The sequence below is a fragment of the Crocodylus siamensis genome, chromosome 5, assembly GCF_052110815.1.
Source record: "Crocodylus siamensis isolate JL-2025a chromosome 5, ASM5211081v1, whole genome shotgun sequence".
NCBI classification, from domain to species: Eukaryota; Metazoa; Chordata; order Crocodylia; family Crocodylidae; genus Crocodylus; species Crocodylus siamensis.
In genome coordinates, this window is record NC_143399.1 from 38155190 (window position 1) to 38178972 (window position 23783).

The window sequence follows — 23783 nt, forward strand, 5'->3', positions numbered from 1 at the left end:
GAGTGGCCTGCTGCTATGGAGGCCAGAGCCAAGTGACTATGGAGATAAGGCCCATTCCCACTCAAGACCAGGCCTGTCACTGTGGATGTTCGTGCTCCAGGAACAAGGTCCCGAGACCTGTTATGCAGACTAGGCCTAGCTACCATGGAGACTAGAGCAGCAGAGACCACATCCATCATGTGGACACCTTGGAGGCTTGTTTTGTGTAGACCAGACTCATTGCTTCAGAGGCCAGACCTCCAGAAACTATGCCCCTTGCTGTGGAGACCAGGCCTAGTGGTAGGGAGGCTGAGGAAGATCATGCAATGGAGACAAGCCTGTTGCTGTGACAGAGAGACCAGGCTGCCACTCTGTGGCTGATCCTGTTGGCTACAAAGGACCAACTCACAGGATCATCATAAAATTCTGGTTTATTGGATGGATGCAAGAGTCAGACCATAAACCTTGGTGCACACGCTAGTTCTGAACACTAAGCACTGGTGTCAAGATATATCTATCCTCAAGTGCTGGAGTCCGCCAATGGCCAATTGAGGCTTCTTTCAGTGCGATGTTGCTGCAGAAGGGGGTCACTAGCTGGTCCTTTTGGCTGGACAAGGAGGGTATTAGTCAGGTCAAAGAGGGCACCATTAGGGGTCATGCTTTGCTGCCTTTTATCCCACTCTGGCAGACTTTGGTGACTCCCCCATTCTCAGGCTTACCCAATCCAAGGGTCACTGACCTCAAGGGATGTCCCTCTTGGTAGCTACTGGATGGAAGCTGTCAGCCCCAGGGGTCATGTTCAGACATATGGGCAGTCTCAGGAGTCCGTTGATGAGTTTTGAGTGATTCATTGCCGTGATAAATAGAGCTCTGGAAGTGGTTGATCACGGAGTATTTCAGCTCCAAGGGTCTGTTTCCAGTATTAATTAGTTCAAACAGGCTACCTTTAACAATGAAGTTTCCAGGAATTCCTGGCTTTTTCTTGATTCTTTTCTCTTCTTGGTCTGCAGTTTTGTAGGTGTTAATTGCTGCTCATTAACTTGTTTGTCGACTGTGTTACACAGTCAACTGTGATTCATTCAGGGACCGGCTCCATATAGAGATCCATGCTCTTGCTAACATTTTTAGAAGTAAGTTGTACCATGTAACACTTAAAAAGTAGATTTGTAAAAGCACCTACAAGGTCTATTTTCACTACAAATACACCTTTTATAAAAATAAGGATATGAGAGACACACAGCGATCATCCCCAAAAAGGGGGAAAATACCAAAAGAGGGGCTCTTGCCACGTGGAGGAGCTTCACTTTTGGGGTGGAGGGGCATAAAAAAAAGGGTTTCTTGCTACAATTCCACAGAGACCAGGAAGACCCCATTAAAGCCCAGGCCCATGGTTAGGGTCAGATCCCCATTTGACCCTTGATCTCAATCTCATTCCATTGCCCACTGGCCCAAGCCCCCAGTGAGTTTTCAGTGCTCCATCCAGGAGAGAAGTGGGGTGTCATATCCCAAACACAGGGGTGGTTGTGGGGCACATGGGGCGGGGTGTAGCAGGCAAGCCAAGTTATGCTAAGTGCCTGAGCATAAGCTTTAGGCCTTCCCAAAACTAAGCAATTAAAAAATTATACAGAGTGCCTTATGAAGCACTGGGAAAAAAGTGAGTGCTATGATTGGTATAGTGGGCTGACCAGGTACAGTAGTTTTCCTAAAAGGAAAGGAAACCAAAAATGGAATAGGATTGGAATACCTTATCTAAAAAGATGAGATAGGAAATCTGAGGATTGGATAGCTTGAGATGAGAAAGGTACAAAAGTAGTAGACAAAATAGAGACAGTGTGTGCATGTGTTGTCACCCTGGGGAGATGGGAGCAGCCTTGGGATTCTTGCTTTGAGTAACAAGGAATCCAGAAACTAACATCCCACACACCAGCAGAGGATCCGAGGCTGGTAACACCAGAGGTTGCTGCTGTAACATCTAAGGAACTGCTTGCCAGGTCCTATTACAAGGAAGAATACTTGTAATGAGCCTAGGGGTTACTAAATAAAGTTCACTTGACCAAATTAGACAAGGGGCCGTGTCAATCCCTGGGGGGTCTCAGAGCCCTTACCTGCTCCACCTGCACATGGCCTCAGCTATGATTAGTGCCAGGAGGAGCAGGACCCCGGCGCTCAGGCCCAGGCGGATGATGTTGCCCAATGTGTAATTTAGCTTTGAAGGAACCCCTAAAAAAAAGAGAGAGAGAGGGAGGAGATGAAGGCATTGTGCTGGAGTGGGGTGGGAGGAAGGCTGTCACCACCAATCCCTTGTGGGGATAAGGAGCCAGATCTCTATAAAACAGCCACGGCTGGGTCCCCCACCCTTTGCTCTACAGCTCGCCCTGGAGACAGGGGGCAGTCTGCCCCATCCTTGTGCCCCACATCCAGATAGGCATGATCTGCTGTTCCAGAGATCCTGGTACCTTGTCCTGGGGATGGTGGATGAGTCAGGGGTGGCACTGTTCCAAGCTGAAGTGGGTTGGATCCTGCTGTAGGGAAAAAGTTGGGAGTCTGTCGGGGGTGGTGGAAGAAATAGGTGCAGGCTAGGTGGTGAGGATGAAGTGGCACAAACAGTGACTCAGCAATGCCCTCCCCCATGACTCACTGCCAAGGAGTTAATGAGGGTTCAATTTTGGGGAAAGGCCCCAGGCCCTGAAGCACCCCTGGGGTAGGGCTCCCATTTCCCACAGAGCTGAGAAAATTCTTCACTCCCCAGCCACAGGTTACCTGTGTAGAGGTGTTGGCCTCAGGGCAAAGCCTGCCTCTGAGCATCTACACCACTGGTAAGCCCCTCTGAGGGTCTGGCTATGAGTCAGGCTGGGGGGTGGTGGAGAATGTAGAGCTGGGGCCCTCACCTCTCACCAGCAGCTCCACGGGGTTGCTGTAGTATGACCAGCTGGGTGGCTCATTCTGGGTCTGGTAGCGGCAGGTGTAGTTACCACTGTCCTCCCGCCGGGCATTGGTGATGGGGAACTCACCTTTGTTCCCAGCTGGCTCTGTGTGCCGCAGGGCACCCAGCACTCCAGCCTTATACAGCAGAAACCGCATGCCTGTTAGGTTTGCCTGGCAGTGGATGATCACATTGGCTCCTGCGGTGATATTCCCGCTGGGGCTCAGGGAGATGGTCGGTGCTGGGAAGACTTCTGTCCAGGAGAGAAAGAACGAGACACCATACAAAACCCCCACTTCCCAGCCTCCTCCTCACTGGGGGCAGCTGTAACCTAAGTCTTTCCCTGTGCCCATCTCCTAGGGTTTGGTTGGTGGTAATACACCCAAATAAAATTGAACATTTTGGGACAATGCATAAATACAATAAAATAGAGTTTGAAAGACAGTGTGCATGAACTTTTAATGTGTCAATACCAGTTCCAATTGAACAAATAATACAAGAACATAAAAATAAAGGTGCATAACATTTGGAAATAAAAAAAATGTATATTAAAAATTTGACAAAGTATTGTAAAAATATGTTAATAAGAAAGTCAAAAAGTAAATTGGAAGGCTATTTAAATAAATAATCACTGTAATGCTATTGGGAATTGCAACAAATTTGGAAATGAAATGCATATTTAAATAATTTGTTGATACAACTAACTAACAAACATGAAAAAATGTTTGTAAAATGTACCATTCTTTCAAATTAAGTGGTAAAATTGTGATAACATTTCAAAGGAAAAATAAATATACATTCTTTTCTACATACTAGGAGAACAGAACAAATAATGCCTTCTAATAAAGTAAGAGTCATCCTGAAAGAAAAAGGAGCATTAAATGACACCGACATTTTAATGTTTCTAAATTCTATTGAATAACTCTTAAGATCATATAAATAAAATATAGAATGACATTAAGAAAAAGAATAGGGCTGGAATCACTTACTGCCTGACAGGTAGGAATTTCAGATGGGATGCCTGTGTAGAAAAGAGACTTAGTTCAAGGGAGACAAAGTAGAGAGAGTAGCAGATTCCAGCCTTCCCCCACAAAGACTTTCAAATGCAGAATTATATCATGGAAGTCAGGTTCTATCTTCAGCTCTGGGTGGGCAGTGAGGTTTAATACTTAAAAGGAGGGAGATGGGACTCCTGGGTTCTATCTTCAGCTCTGGGAAGACAGTCAGGCTGAATAGTTTAAGAAGGGGACCGGGACTGCCAGGACTCCAGAGTTATCTCAGCTTTACAAGGGATGTGAGGACTGGTGGATCAGAACAAGGGGCTGTGGGACACTGGATAGTTGGTGCAGGGGGCATACAGCTCCTCACCACGGGTGATGCAGGTCGAAGTGGCCACAGGTCCCGGTCCAGTAGTGTGGAAGGAAGAGCACTGTTAGTGAATTGCATACTGCGGCAGCACTCCCTAAGCTTGGCAGTGTACATGCACAGAGCAAAGAGCTGCTTGTGCCATTACACTCAGCTCCAACTGAGTTAATAACTGGAAAGGATTTGCTTCCAATGATTAGAGATTGGAGGGGGCAGGGATGGGGAGGCTGGAAGCCAGGACCCATGGTTTGGATGGGGAAACCAAGGCACAGGGAGGGAAGGTACAGGAAGGGAGAATGGAGTTGGTTGGGTTACTACAGGGGGAGCTGGGAGTCAGGACTCCAGGGTCCTATTCCAATCCCAGAAGGGGAGTGGGGCTGGGAGCTAGGATGCCTCGACTCAAGAGAACACAGTATCTCACCTCTCACCACCAGCTCCACGGGGTTGCTGTGGTATGACCATCTGGGTGGCTCAGCTAGGGTCTGGTAGCGGCAGGTGTAGTTACCGCTGTCCTTCTGCCCGGCGTTGGTAATGGGGAACTCGCTTTTATTCCCAGCCGGCTCCATGTGCTGCAGGGCATTCAGCACCCCAGCCTTGTACAGCAGAAACCGCATGCCTGACTGGTCTGCCTGGCAGCAGATGATCACGTTGGTTCCTGGGATGATGGTCCCACTGGGGCTCAGGGAGATGGACGGCGCTGGAAAGATCTCTGAGGAAAGAGGGAGATGGTCCATGAGCCAGGGAAACCACCAAAGGGGAAAGGTCCTTGCACCCCCTCCATGCAAGCCACCCAGTTCCCTCCCTCGGAGCTGGTGCCTCTGAGGGGAAAGGCCTATGCCCCATCCCTGCCCCTTGAGCCAGCCTGTGCCCCCGCCCCATGAAAAAGGAAGGGGAAAATCTGTGTGCAGCCCAATGAACCTCAGGTAGGAGCAGGGACATCACTCTCTAGTTTGGTCCTGAGAAGGAACTTGAAATCCTTCCTGGGCTTCTTGTGTAGCTGATGGTTTCCTGCCCCCAGAAACCCCTGTATTCTGTGGCTCCTGTTGGGGGCCAGGATTCCCATTCCTGTCTGCAGAAGCTGCTGTCCACCCCTGGCTGAGGAATCCTCTGGTGACTCAGCCTCTCTCCCTGCTCAGACTTCCCCTGTGCTGGGCCCAAGGTTGCAGGACTAAGCCTGGCTCTCAGCAGTTGCCCCATCATCACAGAGGCACCCTGTGAGTGAGGCCATGGGCACAGGGACACAGTCACCTTCATGCTTTACCTTGGCAAAATTAGGCCAGACTTCACCTGCATGTTCCAGATGGAGAAACTGAGGCACAGAGACATTCAGGGTGGAAACAAAACCACTAATTTTGGGTGCACAGTTTGACAGGCTTTCAGGCCTTCCCCCATATACCCTCCCTTCCTGGAGTAAAAGTGTGTCTGCAGGTAACTCACGAGGAGCAGCCGATAGGAGACAGGTCCACATGGTGCCTGTAATGGAAAGTACAGGAGTCTGAATGCATAGGTAACAGGAAGAGGGTGGGGGACACTCTCTCCCCCTTTCACAGTGCATGATCCAAGCCAGTGTGCTGCAAACGTGCCCCAGCCAGTGTCACAGCCATCCTAGGTATGGCTTGCCAGCTGGAACCAGTGGATAAGGGAGTGCTGCCAGAAAGTGTTAACTCTGAACCCTAATAAGGGCAAGTTCAATGCTAGCACTAGTAGCCATTTTCTTCCCCACAAATGTTCAGAGGAGGAGCAGGGGTTTCACACCCTCCATGTCAAAGCAATCTGCTCCAGCCCAAGCAAGGTGCACAATCTAGGGGGGTTAGACAAATATATAGAAGGCTGGACAATGGAAGAAACATGGGGCGGGGGGTGGGTGGGGGGGAATCTTAACCCTCATGTACAGACCAGGCAGCATGCAGAGCCTCTGCTGGGAGGATTTTTGCCTGCACTGCTGTGTATCATACTGCTACATGACTGCTGTTCCCAGTGCAGAGTCCAAGTGGCTTTGTACGTGAGCACCAGATAGAGGTCACTGGCAGCCCTAGTCGCATGCAGTGCCCACCTCCAGGAAAGTACTAGGGCAGATTTCCCAGGTTGTGCAATAGCCCAGACCCATCTAGAAATTCTAGCCCAGCATATACCTCATGGTCTGAGCCTCCCCCCTGGTTTAGGCAGGATGCTACTTATGCAATGGGAAACCACCAACTACAAGAGCAGGAAGGGAAGGTGGGGGTGGGGGTAGGGCAAGGTCAGGTGTCAGCTTCTGGGGGACTCACATGCAAAGGTTCAGTAGCTGCTGCAATGTGGGGGCCCAGACCAGCTCAGGACCCTAGTTTGCACTGACCTAATCCCACCATGCAATAGGGGGCCTGCTCAGGACCCATCTCACTGTGGCCCACCCACCTGTTTCTGGGCTAACCACCTGCTTTCTCACTTGCTATGCCTTGTTGTTAATTACTTCATTGATGTAATTAAAGGGGAAGGCTGCCCATTTCCTGCCCTGATGCTGGGGGCGCTATCTTCAGCTCCATTCCTCCCCTACACTGCAGCCCAAGCCTCACAGATGGCATCTAAATATTATCATCATCACCAACCCCCACACTGGGCCTCAGAATCCTCCCAATTGAACCCTGCCTGGATTCCTCTCCTCGGGCAGTCTCATCCGCCTTCATACCGGGCAGCGTAGCTCCCTGAACTGCTTCCCCTTTGGGAGTGGCCCCCCCAGGACCTTTGGCTACCTGGCCCACCTCCAGGCCAGTTGGGACCCCAGGCCCCCAGCTCTTGGGCATCCCTCACAGTGGGCCCCCAGCCCTTCAACCCTTCCGGTCCTGGCCCCAGCATGGGCCAGTCAGGGGAAATCCAGACAAGCACTGAGTCTATGGCCTTTTTTCTCTCTCTCCAGGGGTCCACCTTCCAGACCCTAAAGGTAAGCGTGTGTTCTCTTCCAGGTTGGTGAACCTCCTTCGGCGGGCTTTAAACTAGGCTCGTCGGGGGAGGGGGAAGATGAGGGCGGAGGAGATGATGAACTACCAGGCCCAGCAACAGCCAGCGAGCCCAGACCAATGGTCAAAAGGGAGAAACAGGTAAGTGATGGGGGACGGGGCATTGCTGAGACTAGGGGGTCAGTGGGCACAACCGTTGGAGGCCTCAAATGCCTCTACACGAATGCTCGAAGTATGGGGAAGAAGCAGGAGGAACTCGCCCTCCTCCTAGCTGTCACCAGCCCTGACATAGTAGGGATCACAGAAACGTGGTGGGACTCATCGCATGACTGGGCGGTGAGTGTCAAGGGCTATAGGCTATACAGGAGGGACAGGATAGGAAGGAAAGGTGGAGGAGTAGCACTCTACATCAAGGAGGAATATACTTCCTCGTTAATTAGCAAGGGGGTAGAGGGGGGGCACTCTGAGGTGCTCTGGGTTAGAGTAAAAGGCAGTCCAGGGGAGAGAGACTTAACGGTGGGAGTCTACTATAGACCTCCCAACCAGGGAGAAGAGCTCGACCAGGAATTCTTAGGTCAGCTCACAGAGGCAGTGAGGGCTAAGGATGTGGTCATCATGGGGGACCTGAACTTCCCAGACATCTGCTGGGAGGAGCAGTCAGCCAAGTCTGATCGCTCACGTCGGTTCTTAGCCAGAGTGCAGGACCTCCATCTAACCCAGGAGGTGCACAGTCCCACCAGGGGAGACGCCTTGTTGGACCTGGTGCTGGCCACGGGTGATGACCTGGTGAGGGGGCTGCGGGTGATGGGCCACCTGGGAGACAGTGATCATCGCTTGCTGGAATTCACCATCCAGCGTAAGGTGGCAAAGGGCTGCAGCAAGGCAACAGCCCTAGACTTTAGGAGGGCTGACTTCAACAAGCTAAGGAGGATCGTTGGGGAAGCGCTGAGGACCCAGAGGGGAAGGGAATCAGATGTCGAAGGGGAGTGGTTGCTCCTTAAGGAGACGATCCTCCATGCCCAAAGGGAGGTAATCCCAACAAGGGTCAAAGGGAGCAGGAGGGCACATAAACCCCCATGGCTCACTAAGAGCATCCGGGAATGTCTCCTTGCTAAAAGGGAGGCATATACCCAATGGAGAGATGGGGTCATCACCAAGAAGGACTATGTTACAGTCGCCCGAGGATGTAGGGGGGCAGTCAGGAGGGCCAAGGCAGAGATGGAGATAGGACTAGCTTCCCGGATTAAGGACAATAAGAAGTCCTTCTTCAAATACATAGGGGGTAAAAAGAGGGTCCCGGGTAATGTGGGGCCCCTGCAGGACACGATGGGCAACTTAGTCATCACGCCAGATGATAAAGCTAACATATTTAACGATTTCTTTGCCTCTGTCTTCCTAAGTAGGGACCAGTTCAGCCACCTCCCTGCTGGGCCCCCCTCGGGCCCCGGGAGAGACACGCCTGGGCCAGGGGTTAGCGAGGAGTTAGTTAGGGTACTTCTGGAGAGGCTGGACGTGTTCAAGTCCGCTGGTCCGGACGATCTTCACCCTAGGGTTCTACAGGAACTGGCCGAGGTCATTGCGGGACCCCTGGCGCGGCTCTATGAGCACTCGTGGTGCTCTGGCGAGGTGCCGGAGGACTGGAAGAGGGCCAATGTGGTCCCTATCTTCAAAAAGGGAAAAAAAGAGGACCGGGGAAATTACAGGCCAGTTAGTCTTACCTCAATCCCGGGTAAGCTCTTTGAAAAAATTATCCTGGCACACATCCAGGAGGGCCTTGCGGGGGAATGCATGCTCAGGGGCAACCAACATGGGTTCATCAGTGGCAGGTCTTGTCAGACCAACCTGGTGGCCTTTTACGATCAGGTCACCAAATCATTAGACGCAGGGGTTGCTGTGGATGTAGTCTTTCTGGACTTCCGGAAGGCTTTCGACACTGTCTCTCACCCTGTCCTCATCAAAAAGCTGGGAGACTGTGGTGTCGATGCCCACACGGTCAAATGGGTCGCCAACTGGTTGGAGGGCCGCACCCAGAGGGTGGTAGTGGATGGGTTCTTCTCGACCTGGAAGGACGTGGGCAGTGGGGTTCCGCAGGGCTCGGTCCTCGGGCCCGCACTGTTCAACATCTTCATCAGTGACTTGGATGAGGGGGTAGAAAGCACCCTGTTCAAGTCTGCTGATGACACTAAGATGTGGGGGGGTGTGGGTGCACTAGAAGGGTGCAATAGGCTACAAGCTGACCTTGACAGGTTGCAACAGTGGGTGGATGAGAATAGGATGGGGTTTAACACTGATAAGTGCAAGGTGTTGCACATGGGGAGGAAGAACCGGCACCACACTTACAGGTTGGGGAACTCCCCTCTTGCCAGCACGGAGACGGAAAAGGATCTTGGAGTCGTCATTGACTCCACGATGAACATGGGCCGGCAGTGTGGGGAGGCAGTCAAGAAGGCCAACCGTACCCTGTCATGCATCCACAGATGCATCTCGAGCAGGTCCAGGGAGGTGATCCTCCCCCTCTATGCGGCACTGGTCAGGCCGCAGCTGGAGTACTGCGTCCAGTTCTGGGCGCCACACTTCAAGAGGGACGTGGACGATATGGAAAGAGTTCAGAGGAGGGCCACTCGTATGATCAAGGGTCAGCAGGGCAGGCCTTATGAGGAGAGGCTACGGGACCTGAACCTGTTTAGCCTCCACAAGAGAAGGTTAAGGGGGGACCTTGTGGCCTGCTACAAACTGGTCAGGGGGGATCAGCAGGTATTGGGGGAGTCCCTGTTCCCCCGTGCGCTGCCAGGAGTGACCAGGAATAACGGTCACAAGCTGGCGGAGGGTAAGTTTAGATTAGATATTAGGAGGCGCTACTTCACAGTCAGGGCGGCTAGGGCCTGGAACCAGCTTCCAGGGGAAGTGGTGCAGGCTCCTAGCCTGGGGATTTTTAAAAGGAAGTTAGATGAGCACCTTGCCGGGGTCATCTGACCCCGGTGCTCTTTCCTGCCAAGGCAGGGGGTCGGACTAGATGATCTACCTAGGTCCCTTCCGACTCTAGCTACTATGAAACTATGAAACTATGACCCTACACAAAGGGGTAACCCACCCAGTTGTGGGGGCTAGGGGTTAAGGCCCCCCAACCCACCTTTCGCCAGGGTAGTAACTGGCCTGGTATTTCCTGGGGGCTCTCACACCACTGAGAACCCCACCAGGCCACCCACTCCTGGCAGTTTTAGGTCTTGCTCAGGACCAGGAGCCTGCTGACCATCCCCTACAGCTCCTCCCTTCCCTCCAGATGATACCAGCAACCCTGTGGCCAAGCAATGTTGTTGCCTGGCCTCCAGCAGAACTGCCCTGTATATATGGGTAGCCCTAGGTTCAAAACGGCTGCCCTCATCGGGCACCTGGCAGCTGCCATCTCCAGGCCCTTAAAGTGGCAGGACCCACAGTGCCCTGCCACACACCACTGTAGGAGAAGCCTGGGGTGGCTATGTCTGGTGAGGTGAGGGAGAAGGGCCAGGTGCTAGGGTGAGAGACAGGGGTGGTTGTGTGTGCGGGAGGTGATGGTGAAGTGGTAGGGATGTCATGGGGGGAGCAGGTGACTGTCAAGGAGGAAGGGTGTCTACTTGGGTGTGGGTTTGGGGGATTGTGTGACAGGGGGCTGTGAAGCAGATATTGTACAGTGGCCTTTGGAAGAGGGGTGGTATGTACATGAGAGAGTGAGAGAGAGAGAGAGAGAGAGAGAGAGAGAGAGAGGGTATTTTGTGGATGTGCATGTAGAAGTCGCAGTGGTTCTATGCATGTTTGCAGGCTGTGTGTCCATGAGGGTGTGCATGTGTGTGTGTGTGTGTGTGTGTGTGTGTGTGTGTGTTGGGAGTGAAAAATGAGTACTTTGTGTGTGGAGAGAGAATCTGTGTGGGGAGAGCAGTGTGGGGGTCCCCTAACAGAGAGGCTGACAAATTGTCACCATCAAACCCCGCCCAGGAAAAGGCCTTGGTAGGTTGTGGGGCTCAGATCAAGGACTGCAGGCAGGCAAAGGATGACGAGAAGGGAGTAACTGACTTACCAAGGACAAGAAAGGCTGGAGTGGGACCCATGGTGCTGGCTACTCCAGAGAAGCAGGCAGGGCTGGAGTGTACTGGGCGCTGTGGTGACTTGTTTTGGGAAGGAAACGCTACATTTAGCCTCTCAACTGTAAATCTTCCCCTTTTCCCTCCTTGTGGCCTCCTCCTGCCCACAGCCGCTTTGGATGTCACAACAGCTTCTGAGACAGCCTGATCTGGCCATGGGGCACTGGTTGGCTCAGGCGGTGGGAACAGGGCAGGGACCTTTCCCCTTTAGAAAATGCTGGCTTCAGTACGGCCCTGGGGCAGGGGGAGTGAGGCGCAATTACTGCATTCATCTCAGGGGCTTTCACAAGGAGGTATCAGCTATAGCAGAAGCAGAGGGGATGCCCTGGCTGATGGAGTCATTTGGGACAAATTCATTCCCATGGGCAGTAGGGCTGGGAGGAACAGAATCGCGGCTCTCTGTGATGGTCTCTGGTGTAGATTTGGGGGTCTGAGCATTTTTTTTGACAGCCCCTTTCTCATGCGAAATGAATCCTTCAGTGGAGTGAACATATAAACCAATTTTATTAGAATTTTTAATTATGACTATTGCTAGAAAATAAAGAACAACACAATATATATAGAGATATATATTTTTATGATCCAAGCAGAAATAAGCAGTCTTATAACTTAGAATCTCTACATCTTAAAATCCTAAGAATTTCTACAGGCGTCCAGCCTCTGAATCTGACCCAAATTCAGAGACTAAATTTTAAAAGGTATTGGATCTTTATTATGTCTGCAGACAAGAACCTCAGCAAGGAGTAGAGGAACATCTCAGAGAATTAAGCCACTTCTGATTTCCTTCCTTGAACAAAGGCTTACAACATTACTTGATAGAAATGTCACAAATATAGTAACAAGATGCCATTATGTCATTCTGTTAGTTTAGATCAGTGGTTTGCAACCTGTGGTCTGTGGACCCTTGTCTAAACCTATGTCTAAAGGGTCTGTGAAAGATGACTATGATCAATCAAACATAGGTAAATACCCACACTTACAGGTCAAAGGGGTCTGCACCTCCATTCATAGTGTCATAGTTTGTAGGGTCGGAAGGGACCTGAGCAGATCATCTAGTCCGACCCCCTGCCATGGCAGGAAAGAGTACTGGGGTCAAATGACCCCAGCAAGATGTTCATCTAACCTCCTCTTAAACACCCCCAGGGTAGGAGCCTGCACCACTTCTCTTGGAAGCTGGTTCCAGACCCTAGCCGCCCTGACTGTGAAGTAGCGCCTCCTGATATCTAACCTAAATCTACCCTCTGCCAGCTTGTGACCGTTATTCCTGGTCACTCCTGGCGGTGCTCGGGGAAACAGTGACTTCCCCAATGCCTGCTGATCCCCCCTGACTAGTTTATAACAGGCCACAAGATCCCCCCTCAGCCTTCTCTTTTGGAGGCTGAACAGGTTCAGGTCCCGCAGCCTGTCCTCATAGGGCCTGCCCTGCTGTCCCCTGATCATACGAGTGGCCCTCCTCTGGACCCTCTCCATGCTGTCGACATCCCTCTTGAAGTGCGGCGCCCAGAATTGGATGCAGTACTCTAGCTGCGGCCTAACCAGTGCCGCATAGAGGGGGAGGATCACCTCCTTGAACCTGCTCGAGATGCATCTGTGGATGCATGACAAGGTGCGGTTGGCCTTCCTGACTGCCTCCCCACACTGCCGGCCCATGTTCATCTTGGAGTCAGTGATGACCCCCAGATCCCTTTCTGCCTCTGTGCTGATAAGAGGGGAGTTCCCCAACCTGTAGGTATGGTGCCGGTTGTTCCTCCCCAGGTGCATCACCTTGCACTTGTCTGTGTTGAAACCCATCCTATTCTCATCTGCCCAGCCTTGTAACCTGTCGAGGTCTGATTGTAGCCTGTTGCATCCTTCCAATGTGCCAACGTCCCCCCACATCTTAGTGTCATCAGCAAATTTGAACAGGGTGCTTTTTACCCCCTCATCCAAATCGCTGATGAAGATGTTGAACAGTGCGGGCCCGAGGACCGAGCCCGGCGGAACCCCACTGCCCACGTCCTTCCAGGCTGAGAAGGACCCATCCACTACCACCCTCTGGGTGCGGCTCTCCAGCCAGTTGGCGACCCATTTGACTGTGTGGGTGTCTACACCACAGCCCCCCAGTTTCTTAATGAGAACGGGGTGAGAGACAGTGTCAAAAGCCTTCCGGAAGTCCAGGAAGACTATATCCACTGCTACCCCTGCATCTAATGATCTGGTGATCTGATCATAAAAGGCCACCAGGTTGGTCTGACAGGACCTTCCACTGATGAACCCATGTTGGTTGCCCCTAAGCATGCAGTCCCCTGCTGGCCCCTCCTGGATGTGTGCCAGCATAATTTTCTTGAACAGCTTGTCTAGGTTCGAGGTAAGACTAACCGGCCTATAGTTTTCTGGGTCCTCCTTCCTCCCTTTTTTTGAAGATGGGGACCACGTTGGCCCTCTTCCAGTCCTCCGGTACCTCACCAGAGCACCACGAGAGCTCATAAAGTTGTGCCAGGGGACTTGCAATGACCCCGGCTAGTTCCTTTAGTACTCTAGGGTGGAGATCATCCGGACCGGCTGACATGAATACGTCCAACCCCTCCAGAAGCTCCCCAACTAAATCCTCACTAACCCGTGGCCCAGGTGTGCCTCCCCCGGGGCCCGAGGGGGGCCCAGCAGGGAGGTGGCTGTTCTGGTCCCTACTTAGGAAGACAGAGGCAAAGAAATCGTTAAACATGTTAGCTTTGCCGTCTGGTGTGACGACCAAGTTACCCATGTCGTCCTGCAAGGGCCCCACATTACCCGGGACCTTCTTTTTACCCACTACGTATTTAAAAAAAGACTTCTTATTGTCCTTAATCTGGGAAGCTAGTCCCAGTTCCATCTCTGCCTTGGCCTTCCTAACTACCCCCTTACATCCCCGAGCAACTGCAGAATAGTCCTCCCTGGTGATGACCCCTTCTTTCCACTGGGTGTAAGCCTCCTTTTTAGCAAGGAGACATTCCCAGATGCTTTTGGTGAGCCACGGAGGCTTGTGTGCTCTCCTGCTCCCTTTGATCCTTGTTGGGATTACCTTCCTTTGGGCTTGGAGGATCGTCTCCTTAAGGAGCGACCACTCTCCTTGGACACCTGGCTCCCCTCCCCTCCGGGACCTCAGTGCTTCTCCAAGTATCCTCCTTAGCTCGTTCAAGTCTGCCCTCCTAAAATCTAGGGCCACTGCCTTACTGCATGCCTTTGCCACCTTGCGCTGGATGGTGAATTCCAGCAGGCGATGATCGCTGTCGCCCAGGTGGTCGAGCACTCGCAGCCCCCTCACCAGGTCATCACCCGTGGCCAGCACCAGGTCCAACAAGGCGTCCCCCCTGGTGGGGCTGTGCACCTCCTGGGTTAGATGGAGGTCCCGCACTCTGGCCAAGAACCTACGTGAGCGTTCAGACCTGGCTGACTGCTCTTCCCAGCAGATGTCCGGGAAATTCAGGTCCCCCATGACAACCACATCCTTAGCCTTCATTACCTCTGTGAGCTGACCCAAGAATTCCTGGTCAAGCTCTTCACCCTGGTTGGGAGGTCTGTAGTAGACTCCCATCGTTAAGTCCCTTTCCCCTCGACTGCCTTGTACTCTAACCCAAAGCACTTCAGAGTGCCCCTCTCCTGACTCCTTGCTAATTAACGAGGATGTGTATTCCTCCTTAATATAGAGCGCCAAGCCCCCACCCCTCTTTCCTATCCTGTCCCTCCTGTACAGCCTATAGCCCTTGACATTGACCGCCCAATCATGCGTTTCATCCCACCACGTTTCCGTGATCCCCACTATGCCCGGGCTGGCGTCAGCCAGCAGGAGGGTGAGTTCCTCCTGCTTGTTGCCCATACTACGAGCATTTGTGTAGAGGCATTTGAGGCCTCCTGTGGGTGTGTGTACTGACCCCCTAGTCCCAGCGTTACCCTGGCCCCTCCCTCTTACCTGTTTGATTGCTTGCCCCGTTGGTCTGGGCTGGGCTGTAGTTGTGGGTGCTGTTTGGTCTGGCAGTCTGATATTTCCTCCGCCCTCATCTTCCCCTTCCCCCGATGAGCCTAGTTTAAAGCCCGCCGGAGGAGGTCCGCCAACCTAGAAGAGAACACACCTTTAGGGGAAAGGTGGAGCCCGTCCCACCCCAGCATGTCTCTCATTGTGATGTGCCGGTCGTGGCTGAGGAAGCCAAAGCCCTCCTCGAAGCACCATTCCTGTAGCCGCCAGTTGGTTTCTGCGATGCACTTTTCATGCCATCTGCCTCGTCCACTCACTGGCAGGATAGACGAGAAAACCACCTGCGCCCATCTCCTTCAGCACGCACCCCAGAGCATGGTAGTCCTCCATCAGGCAATCAGGGCTCCTCCTGGCCGCATCGTTAGTACCCACATGGACTAGGACCATAGGGTAATAATCGGTGGGCTGGATTACAGTCTGGAGCATCCCTTTCACGTCCTGAATCCTCGCTCCAGGTAGGCAGTATACCTCGCGTGCCGAGGGGTCCCGGCGACAGATAGGGCCCTCCGTACCTCTCAGGATGGAGTCACCAAGACGATCATGCAACGCTTCTTCCTCCTGGCCTTCTTGCCTCCTTCGGCTTGCACGGGACGCGGTGTGCGTGGAGTTGCTTCCTCCCCGGTTTCGTCCTCTCCGTCCTCCTCCTCCAGGGCTGCCAGAGCTTCGTACCTGTTCTCCAGCCGGACTGTAGGAACTGGTGCTGCCATGTCTCGAGCAGCCCTGGCACGGGAGGTGACTGTCTGCCACTTAGCAGTGGGGGGTTCATCTTGAGGTGCATCCTCCTTGGTCATACAACCCTGCAGGGAAAGAAAATAGCTGTCAATTTCTTCCTCTGCCTCCCTGATTCCCCTCAGCCTGCTAACCTCCTCCTGGAGCTCCCTCACCTGCGCCTCCAGGGCCCTAAGGCGGGCGCCTGCAGGACAGGTGTGGGGGTCCCCAGTCCCTGCCCCCCCAGGCCTTGTTGGGCAGCTCCCGCAGGCCAGGGGGTTGGGGGACGCCAGCCCCCCCAGCGGGCTCCGTCTGGGTGGAGGCCTCAGACAAGCCCCGGGAAGGCCGTGCCCCCCGGGCAGGGGCCCTGGCAGCACTCCGTGTCGACACCATCGTAGGAGTTCCTAGCTGAGTTCCGGTCCTCTGGCCCGCGCTAACAAGAGTCGGTCTCTCGGCCCCTCCTGCGCGAACGCTGGCGCAAACGCCGGCGCGCTCTTACAGACCGCGCCTGTTTGCACGCTCTGTTCGCGCGGCTCCCTACCAGCTCAGCTAAGAGGGATCCGGGGGGCTTCCCCTCCGGATCCGGCTCAGCTGCACGAGCCCCTCTGCCCCACTTACCTTAGGGGGATCAGCTGCTGCTGCCCCCACTGCTGCTCCGCTGGCCTCTGCTGCTCTCGCCTCCGCTCCGGGTCAGGTAAGGGGGCACACGTGTGTGCAAGACACACGTTTGCCTGTGTCCTTACTCTCCCCACTGCTCCTTGCTCCCGAGTGCCGGGCTCTGCAAATAAATAAAGGTTGAAAACCACTGCTCTAGATGGCAGACACTAACCTAATCCCTTGGTCAAGATGAGATGTCCTTAGACTGGCCAGTCTTCCATGAAGTTTCTCTCTCCTGTGACTGGGCAGTGGGTACTTTTACCTGTTCATTAATGTGCCATAATTATGGTGCATTCAGTTTAGTACGTATAATGATAGGTACTAACTTAATGTGCCATAACTGGCACTACTGCGCATTAGTGCAAACAAATGATCTTTTTGTGATGTTAATGAGCAATAGACTAAATCTTTTGTGCAATAGCATGCTGGCATGGGTTTTGCCTGCCTTGCAAATGCACAGTAGGATGAGTCTACTGCGGTCAGTGTCTCATGTAGATGTGCCCACTGAGTTCCTTTTACATTACTTCCCTTAACCTCACTTATATTAACTTGGACTAACTTAAAGTGAACACAGCTAAAAGCCTACTACAGGTAATATAAGGCAAGCTAAAAGAATTCTAGCTCAACACAAAGGTCTACCCTTGGGACATATGCTACCAATTGGAACCAATGCAACGCCACTTTTTAGTGAGCTGAGAGAGCTGTCCCAGTGCATGTATAGGAAGAATTGACCTGTTTTGTGTCTCAGCCCGGGTACTGCTCACAGCTAGTGCAGATTCCCTTCTTTTCCATTGCCCTCCCACCTTCCCTGGGAGCATGCGATATTTCCACACTCTTCACACTGGGGCCTGGTGGCCTGAGAGGGAGCAGAGCATGGGGCCTAGCTTATTGGACTCATAGGCCAGGGTTGCTGTGTCTACTCTCCTGCAGGCCCCACTCCATTATTACTGTCCCCACACCTGCCTGGACCTCTTCAGTGGATCCTGAAAACAAAATCCTCCCTTTGTCACAGCTGCTTCTATGGAGGGGACACAAACTCCAGGAGCCAATCCATTTTGGGGTTCTGGAACCACTCCCAGACTGGGCGTGAACTCAGCACCCTCCTGAGACAGGATCCTCCTTCATCTCCTGCCCTAAAAGAGATGCAGTGCCCCAGAGATGGCTGCATCTGTGCTAAGTGAGAGGGCCCTACATAACAGCTCCCCAGTATACCCCACCACAGAGGTGGCTGCATCTCGGCACCAGGTACACAGGAATCCCCTCATACCAGCCCCTAATGTGTCCCACCCCAAAGGTGGCTGTGTCTTGGAATTGGGGAGGGGGGGTTCCTCTGTAAATAGGCCCTATGACCAGTGTCTAGAAAAGGGCCAACTACTTGTAATGCTTTTATAAATTACCTTCATAACTGCACAATTTCTCCTGGCAGACTCCTTACCCACAGGGAAGGGGCTAATCTTTCCTCTGGGCTGGGAGAAGTGAGACATGAGCTTGTCACATTGTGCTTCAAGGTGATGGGAACATGCTAGCAGAGCTGGAATGAGAGCAACACCAATGAACTTAGCTGCCTAAGGAGACTCAGGACCCAGAGGCCCTTACCAGACAGACAGCGCCAACATTTCCTTGGAGGTCTAGTAGCCAACACTTACTGTTGCAGTCTATGTTTGACTCCCAGTCAGGAAGGCTGCTGGAGGAAGGGACACAGCTCAGTGCATGAAGTCCTGGCTTCAGTTGCCTTCAGCTCCAGCTTTTGGGGCGGCTGTGACCATGGGCAGATCTAGGCTTTTGAAAAGGGGGTGGGGAGGTGCAGATGATGTGGAACATCATTCCATAAAACACAGTGAATGCTTTTATCAAGTTGAAAAGAAACTAAAAGCTTAACTAATAAGCTAGTTGCCAATGGCTATATTATTCAGTTTAAGATTGGATAAAAAGCAAATACAAATTTGCTCTATCATATAACACATTACGTTTAAAAAAATCCCACAACACCCCAGCAAAAAAAATCAACATTTATTGTTTCTTTAGTCCTGTAGCTATTAGATTTAAATGGACATCTCCTTTTCAGATACATAAAACAAAATTTAGCCTTCTTGACAGTGCATCCAATAATTCACTGAAAGTTATTTCAGTGAAGTATTTCAGTGAAGTAGTTTTCATAGATTTCATAGACATTAGGGTGAGAAGAGATCTCAAAAGATCATCAAGTCCTGCTTCCTGTCCCAGGGGCAGGAAGTTAGCTGGGGTCATAGGATCCCAGCAAGATAAACGTCCAATTGATTTTTAAAGGAATCCACAGTAGGTGCTTGCACCACGTCTGGTGGCAGTCTGCTCCAGGTCTCAGGGGCTCAGACTGTAAAGAAGTTCTTATGTCCAGCCTGAAACAGTCTTGGAGAAGTTTGTGACCCTTTGACCTTGTCATCCCATGGGGCGATCTGGTGAACAGGTGTTCCCCCAGATCCTGATGTACACCCCTTATATACTTATAGGCAGCCACCACGTCCCCCTGAGCCTGCGCTTTTCCAGGTTGAAGAGTCCCATAGCTCTCAGCCTCTCATCATAAGGCCTATTTTCCTGCCCTCTGATCGTGTGCATGGCTCTCCTCTGGACTCTCTCCAGCTTCTCCACATCCTTTTAAAATTGTGGAGCCCAGAATTGGATACAGTACTCCAGCTGCGGCCTCACCAAGGCCAAGTACAGTGGGAGGATGATAGAGAAGCATTTATGGATGTAAGCCAGAGTTTTGTTCACTTTGCCAGCTGCAACATCACATTGGTGGCTCATATTCATCTTGTGGTCAATCATGATCCCCAAGTCCCTTTCAGCCGTGGTGCTAGCAAGCGTAGCACTGCCAAACCTATAAGTATGCTGAGGATTTTTCTTCTCAAGATGGAGTACCTTGCATTTTTCAGAGTTGATGGCCATCAGGTTTTCCTCCGCCCATTTTCTGAGCCTGTCAAGGTCAGCCTGGATCACCATCCTGTAAAGGGTGTGGACACTTTACCCCAAAGTTTGGTGTCATCAGTGAACTTGGCCAGTCTGCTTCTGATGCCAATGTCCACATCATTAATGAAGATATTGAAAAAGATAGGCCCAAGGACGTAGCCTTGTACTGCACTGGTCACGGAGCTTCACAATGATTGACTTCCATCAACTACCTCTCTCTGGGTCCAACCTCAAAGCCAATTTCCCAGCCACTGGACAGTGATGTAGCTGAGGCTGGAGCTGGACAGTTTTTCTGTAAGACAATTGTGGGATACCAGATTGAAAGCTTTTTTAAGTCGAGATATATGACGTGAATCTCTTCTCCCTTGTCTAAGTGATATGTCACCTGGTCATAGAAGGAGATGAGATTGGTCAGGCAAGACCTACCCACAACAAACCCAGGCTGGCTATCCCTCAAGAAGTTGCCTTCAGCCAGTTTGTCAAGAATGGTCTTTTTGATGATTTTCTCCAAGCTCTTCCCAGGTATGGAGGTCAGGCTGATGGGCCTGTAGTTTCCTGGATCTACTTTCCTCCCTTTCTTAAAGATAGGCACCACATTGGCCTTCTTCCAATCCTTGGGCACTTCACCTGAGCTCCACGAGTTCTCAAAGATCCATGCCAGTGGCCAAGCTGTGATGCTTGCTAGCTCCTTAAGTAACCTGGGGTGTAAGCTGTATGGGCCAGCTGACTTGAAGGTGTCCAACGTCTCAAGGTGTTCCTTCACATGGTCAGCACTGATGTGGCGTAACAGTTCTCCCTCGCCCTGGCCATCCCATACTGTATTGGGCTGGGCTGTCCTTTAGTGCTGGTGAAAAACCGATGCAAAATTCCTGTTGAGCAGGTTGGCTTTTTCCTGGGTGTTGGTTGTCAGTTGCCCCATATGGTTTAGCATGGTTCCAATGTTATCTTTGCTTTTCCTCTGGCTCCCCACATATCTAAAAAAGGACTTTTTATTGTCCTTGATACATGTAGCCAGTTGGAGTTCAGTAGCAGCCTTGGCTTTCCTGGTTCGCTCCCTATGGGTCTGGACCAGTGTAGAGTACTCCTCCTTTGGGGTGGATCTAGCCTTCCATCTATTCTAGGCCTTTTGGCTAGAAGGAATAGGTTGATTAGTGGAACATTCAGACCATTAAAAATGCAGAGAGGGTTGTTAACACCTGTGGGGTGAAGAGTTTAGAAGGAATCAGATAGAATATAATGAGCTATGAGGTTAATTGGCTCCATCACTGCTGCTTGACTAGAAATGCTGCTGCAACTGCCAAGTATTGGTTTTAAACTTTGGTGGAGCATGAATTAAATGGACCCCTGGTCTCACATTGACTGTAGCATAGAGGATCCCGTGTGAGCAGGGTGGGGCCTTACCTAACTGCTGCTGGGTTAATGAGCGAGGGTAGAAGCTGATACTTGCCACTACAAATTCTTACCAGGTGCCTGTGGCCCCCAAAGGGGTAGCCCATAACCAGGTTGTCTTTTCTCCAACAGGTTGGCTGATGTCCTACATCAGGCTTTAAATTAGCTCAGATGGGGGACAGGGAGGCAGAAGAAGGAGAACATCAGGAACCTTCAATCCATGGGACATCCAGCAGTATAGCACAGGTAAGCAATAAGCAGGTAAGCAATAAGGGGCCCATTGGGCATCAAAGCCAGGGGGCAATAAAGGCGCCAGTCACAGGGCTCAAGTGCCTATACACTAATGCTAGGAGCATGGGGAACAAGCAGGATGAACTAGTACTCATGCTTGCAGAAAACACTTATGACAGGGTTTAACAGAAACCTGGTGGGACTCTACCCATGACCGGGTGATACACATTGAGGGCTATAAGCTGTATAGAAAGGATAGAGTAGGGAGGAGAGGGTGAGGGGTTGTGCTCTATGTCAAGGAGCGTTATACATTGACCCTTATCAAAATGGAATTGGAGGAGGAAAAAGTAGGATTGTGGGTTAGGATACATGGAAGTCAAGGGGAAAGGGATTTGGTGGTAGGGGTCTGCTACAGACCCCCACACCAAGGGGAAGAACTAGATTTGGAACTCCTGAGGCAGCTCTTGGAGACCATAAAGACTAGGGAAGCGGTAGTCATGGGGGACCTAAACTACCCTGACTTCTGGTGGGAGATGCAGACAGCAAATTCCCACCGTTCATGCAGGTTCTTGTCCTGTGTACAGGACCTCCACCTGATGCAGGAGGTATGTGGTCCTGCTAGGGGGAATCCCTTACTGGACCTGGTATTGACAACGGGGGATGACATGGTAGGGGACCTACAGATCAGTAGTCACCTGGGGGACAGTGACCACCAAATAATAGAATTCACCATAAGGCGTAGACAGGGAAAGGTAACTAGTAGGCTGGAAGTGCTAGACTTTAGGAAGGCTGATTTCAGTGAGCTCAGGCATTTAGTCAATGACGCACTGCAGAGTAAGAGATTTGGTGAGATGGGAGAACAGGAAAGGTGGTTGTGCCTTAAGGAAGCGATCATTCAGGCACAGAGGAAGACAATCCCGATGCGGGGGAAAAGGGCCAAGAGGCTTCCTTGGCTGACTAGGGAAATCCAGAGCAGCCTAAGGGCAAAAAGGGGGGCATATAAGCAGTGGAAACAGGGAGAAATTATTAAAGAGGAGTATGCCTCCTCAGCTCGCAGTTGTAGGGAGGCAGTTAGAAAGGCCAAAGCTACCATGGAGCTGAGGATAGCATCCCAAGTTAAGGATAACAAAAAATTGTTTTTCAGATATATAGGGAGTAAAAAGAAGGCCCAGGGCAGTATAGGACCACTACTGAATGAGCAAAAGCAATTGGTGACAGACAGGAGGGACAAGGCTGAACTCCTCAACGAGTTCTTTGCCTCAGTGTTTCTAAATGAGGGGCAAAATGAGTCTCGCAATGGGATTGTAGAGAGACAACAGCAGGGCGCCAGACTACCAAGCATTGATCCTGAGATGGTGCAGTCACTTGGAAGGACTGGATGCGTTTAAGTAGGTAGGCCTTGATGAGCTCCATCCAAGGGTACTGAACGCACTGGCTGATGTCATTGCACAGCCACTGTCAAGAATATTTGAGCGCTCGTGGTACATGGGCCAGGTCCCAGAGGACTGGAAAAGGGCCAACGTGGTCCCTATTTTCAAGGAGAGGAAGGAGAATCCAAGCAACTACAGGCTAGTCAGTTTCACTTCCATCCTTGGTAAAGTTTTTGAAAAGATTATTAAGGCTCATATATCTGAGAGCCCAGCAGGAAAAATTATGCCGAGGGGAAATCAGCACAGGTTCATAGCAGGTATATCATGCCTGACTAATCTAGTCTCTTTTTATGACCAGGTTACAAAACACCTGGATGCAGGAGTAGGGGTAGATATCGTTTACTTAGACTTCAGGAAGGCCTTCAATACAGTATCCCACTGCATACTGGTGAACAAATTAAGAGGCTGTATCTTGGATGATTGCACAGTCTGGTGGGTAGCAAATTGGGTAGAGGGTCGTACCCAGAGAGTGGTGGTGGATGGGTTTATATTGACCTGGAAGGACATGGGCAGTGGGGTCCCGCAGGGCTCGGTCCTTGGACTGATACTCTTCAATGTCCTCATCAGTGACTTGGACGAGGGAGTGAAGTGTACTGTGTCCAAGTTTGTGGATGATACAAAACTGTGGGGAGAAGTGGACACACTGGAGGGCAGGGAACAACTACAGGCAGACCTGGGCAGGTTGGACAAATGGGCAGAAAACAATAGAATGCAATTTAACAAGGAGAAATGCAAAGTGCTGCACTGAGGGAGGAAAAATGTCCAGCACATGTACTGCATAGGAAATGACCTGCTCGGCAGCATGGAAGTGGAAAGGGATCTCGGAGTCCTAGTGGACTCCAAGATGAACATGAGTTGTCAGTGTGACGAAGTCATCAGCAAAGCTAATGGCACTTTATCGTGCATCAGCAGATACATGAGAAACAGAACCAAGGAGGTGATTCTTCCCCTCTATCGGGCACTGGTCAGACCGCAGTTGGAATACTGCATCCATTTTTGGGTGCCACACTTTAAGAGGGATGTGGATAACCTGGAGAGGGTCCAGAGAAGGGCCACTCGTATGGTTAAGGGCTTGCAGGCCAAGCCCTATGAGGAGAGACTAGGGCACCTGGACCTCTTCAG

The 23783-nt window shown here is 51.6% G+C and overlaps 1 protein-coding gene across 1 annotated transcript; it reads right to left on the reverse strand.

Annotated features, from left to right (window-relative positions):
• Positions 1 to 461: 461 nt before the first annotated feature.
• On the reverse strand, positions 462 to 11298 carry LOC149863779 (osteoclast-associated immunoglobulin-like receptor). Its single transcript, XM_090049721.1, has 7 exons — positions 11252 to 11298; positions 5705 to 5740; positions 4689 to 4976; positions 2868 to 3212; positions 2436 to 2501; positions 2085 to 2199; positions 462 to 1973 (listed from the first exon to the last, which is right to left on the reverse strand). The coding sequence occupies exons 1-7, from the start codon at positions 11280 to 11282 to the stop codon at positions 1952 to 1954; spliced, it is 903 nt and encodes a 300-aa protein (XP_089905847.1). The 5' UTR covers positions 11283 to 11298; the 3' UTR covers positions 462 to 1951.
• Positions 11299 to 23783: the final 12485 nt, after the last annotated feature.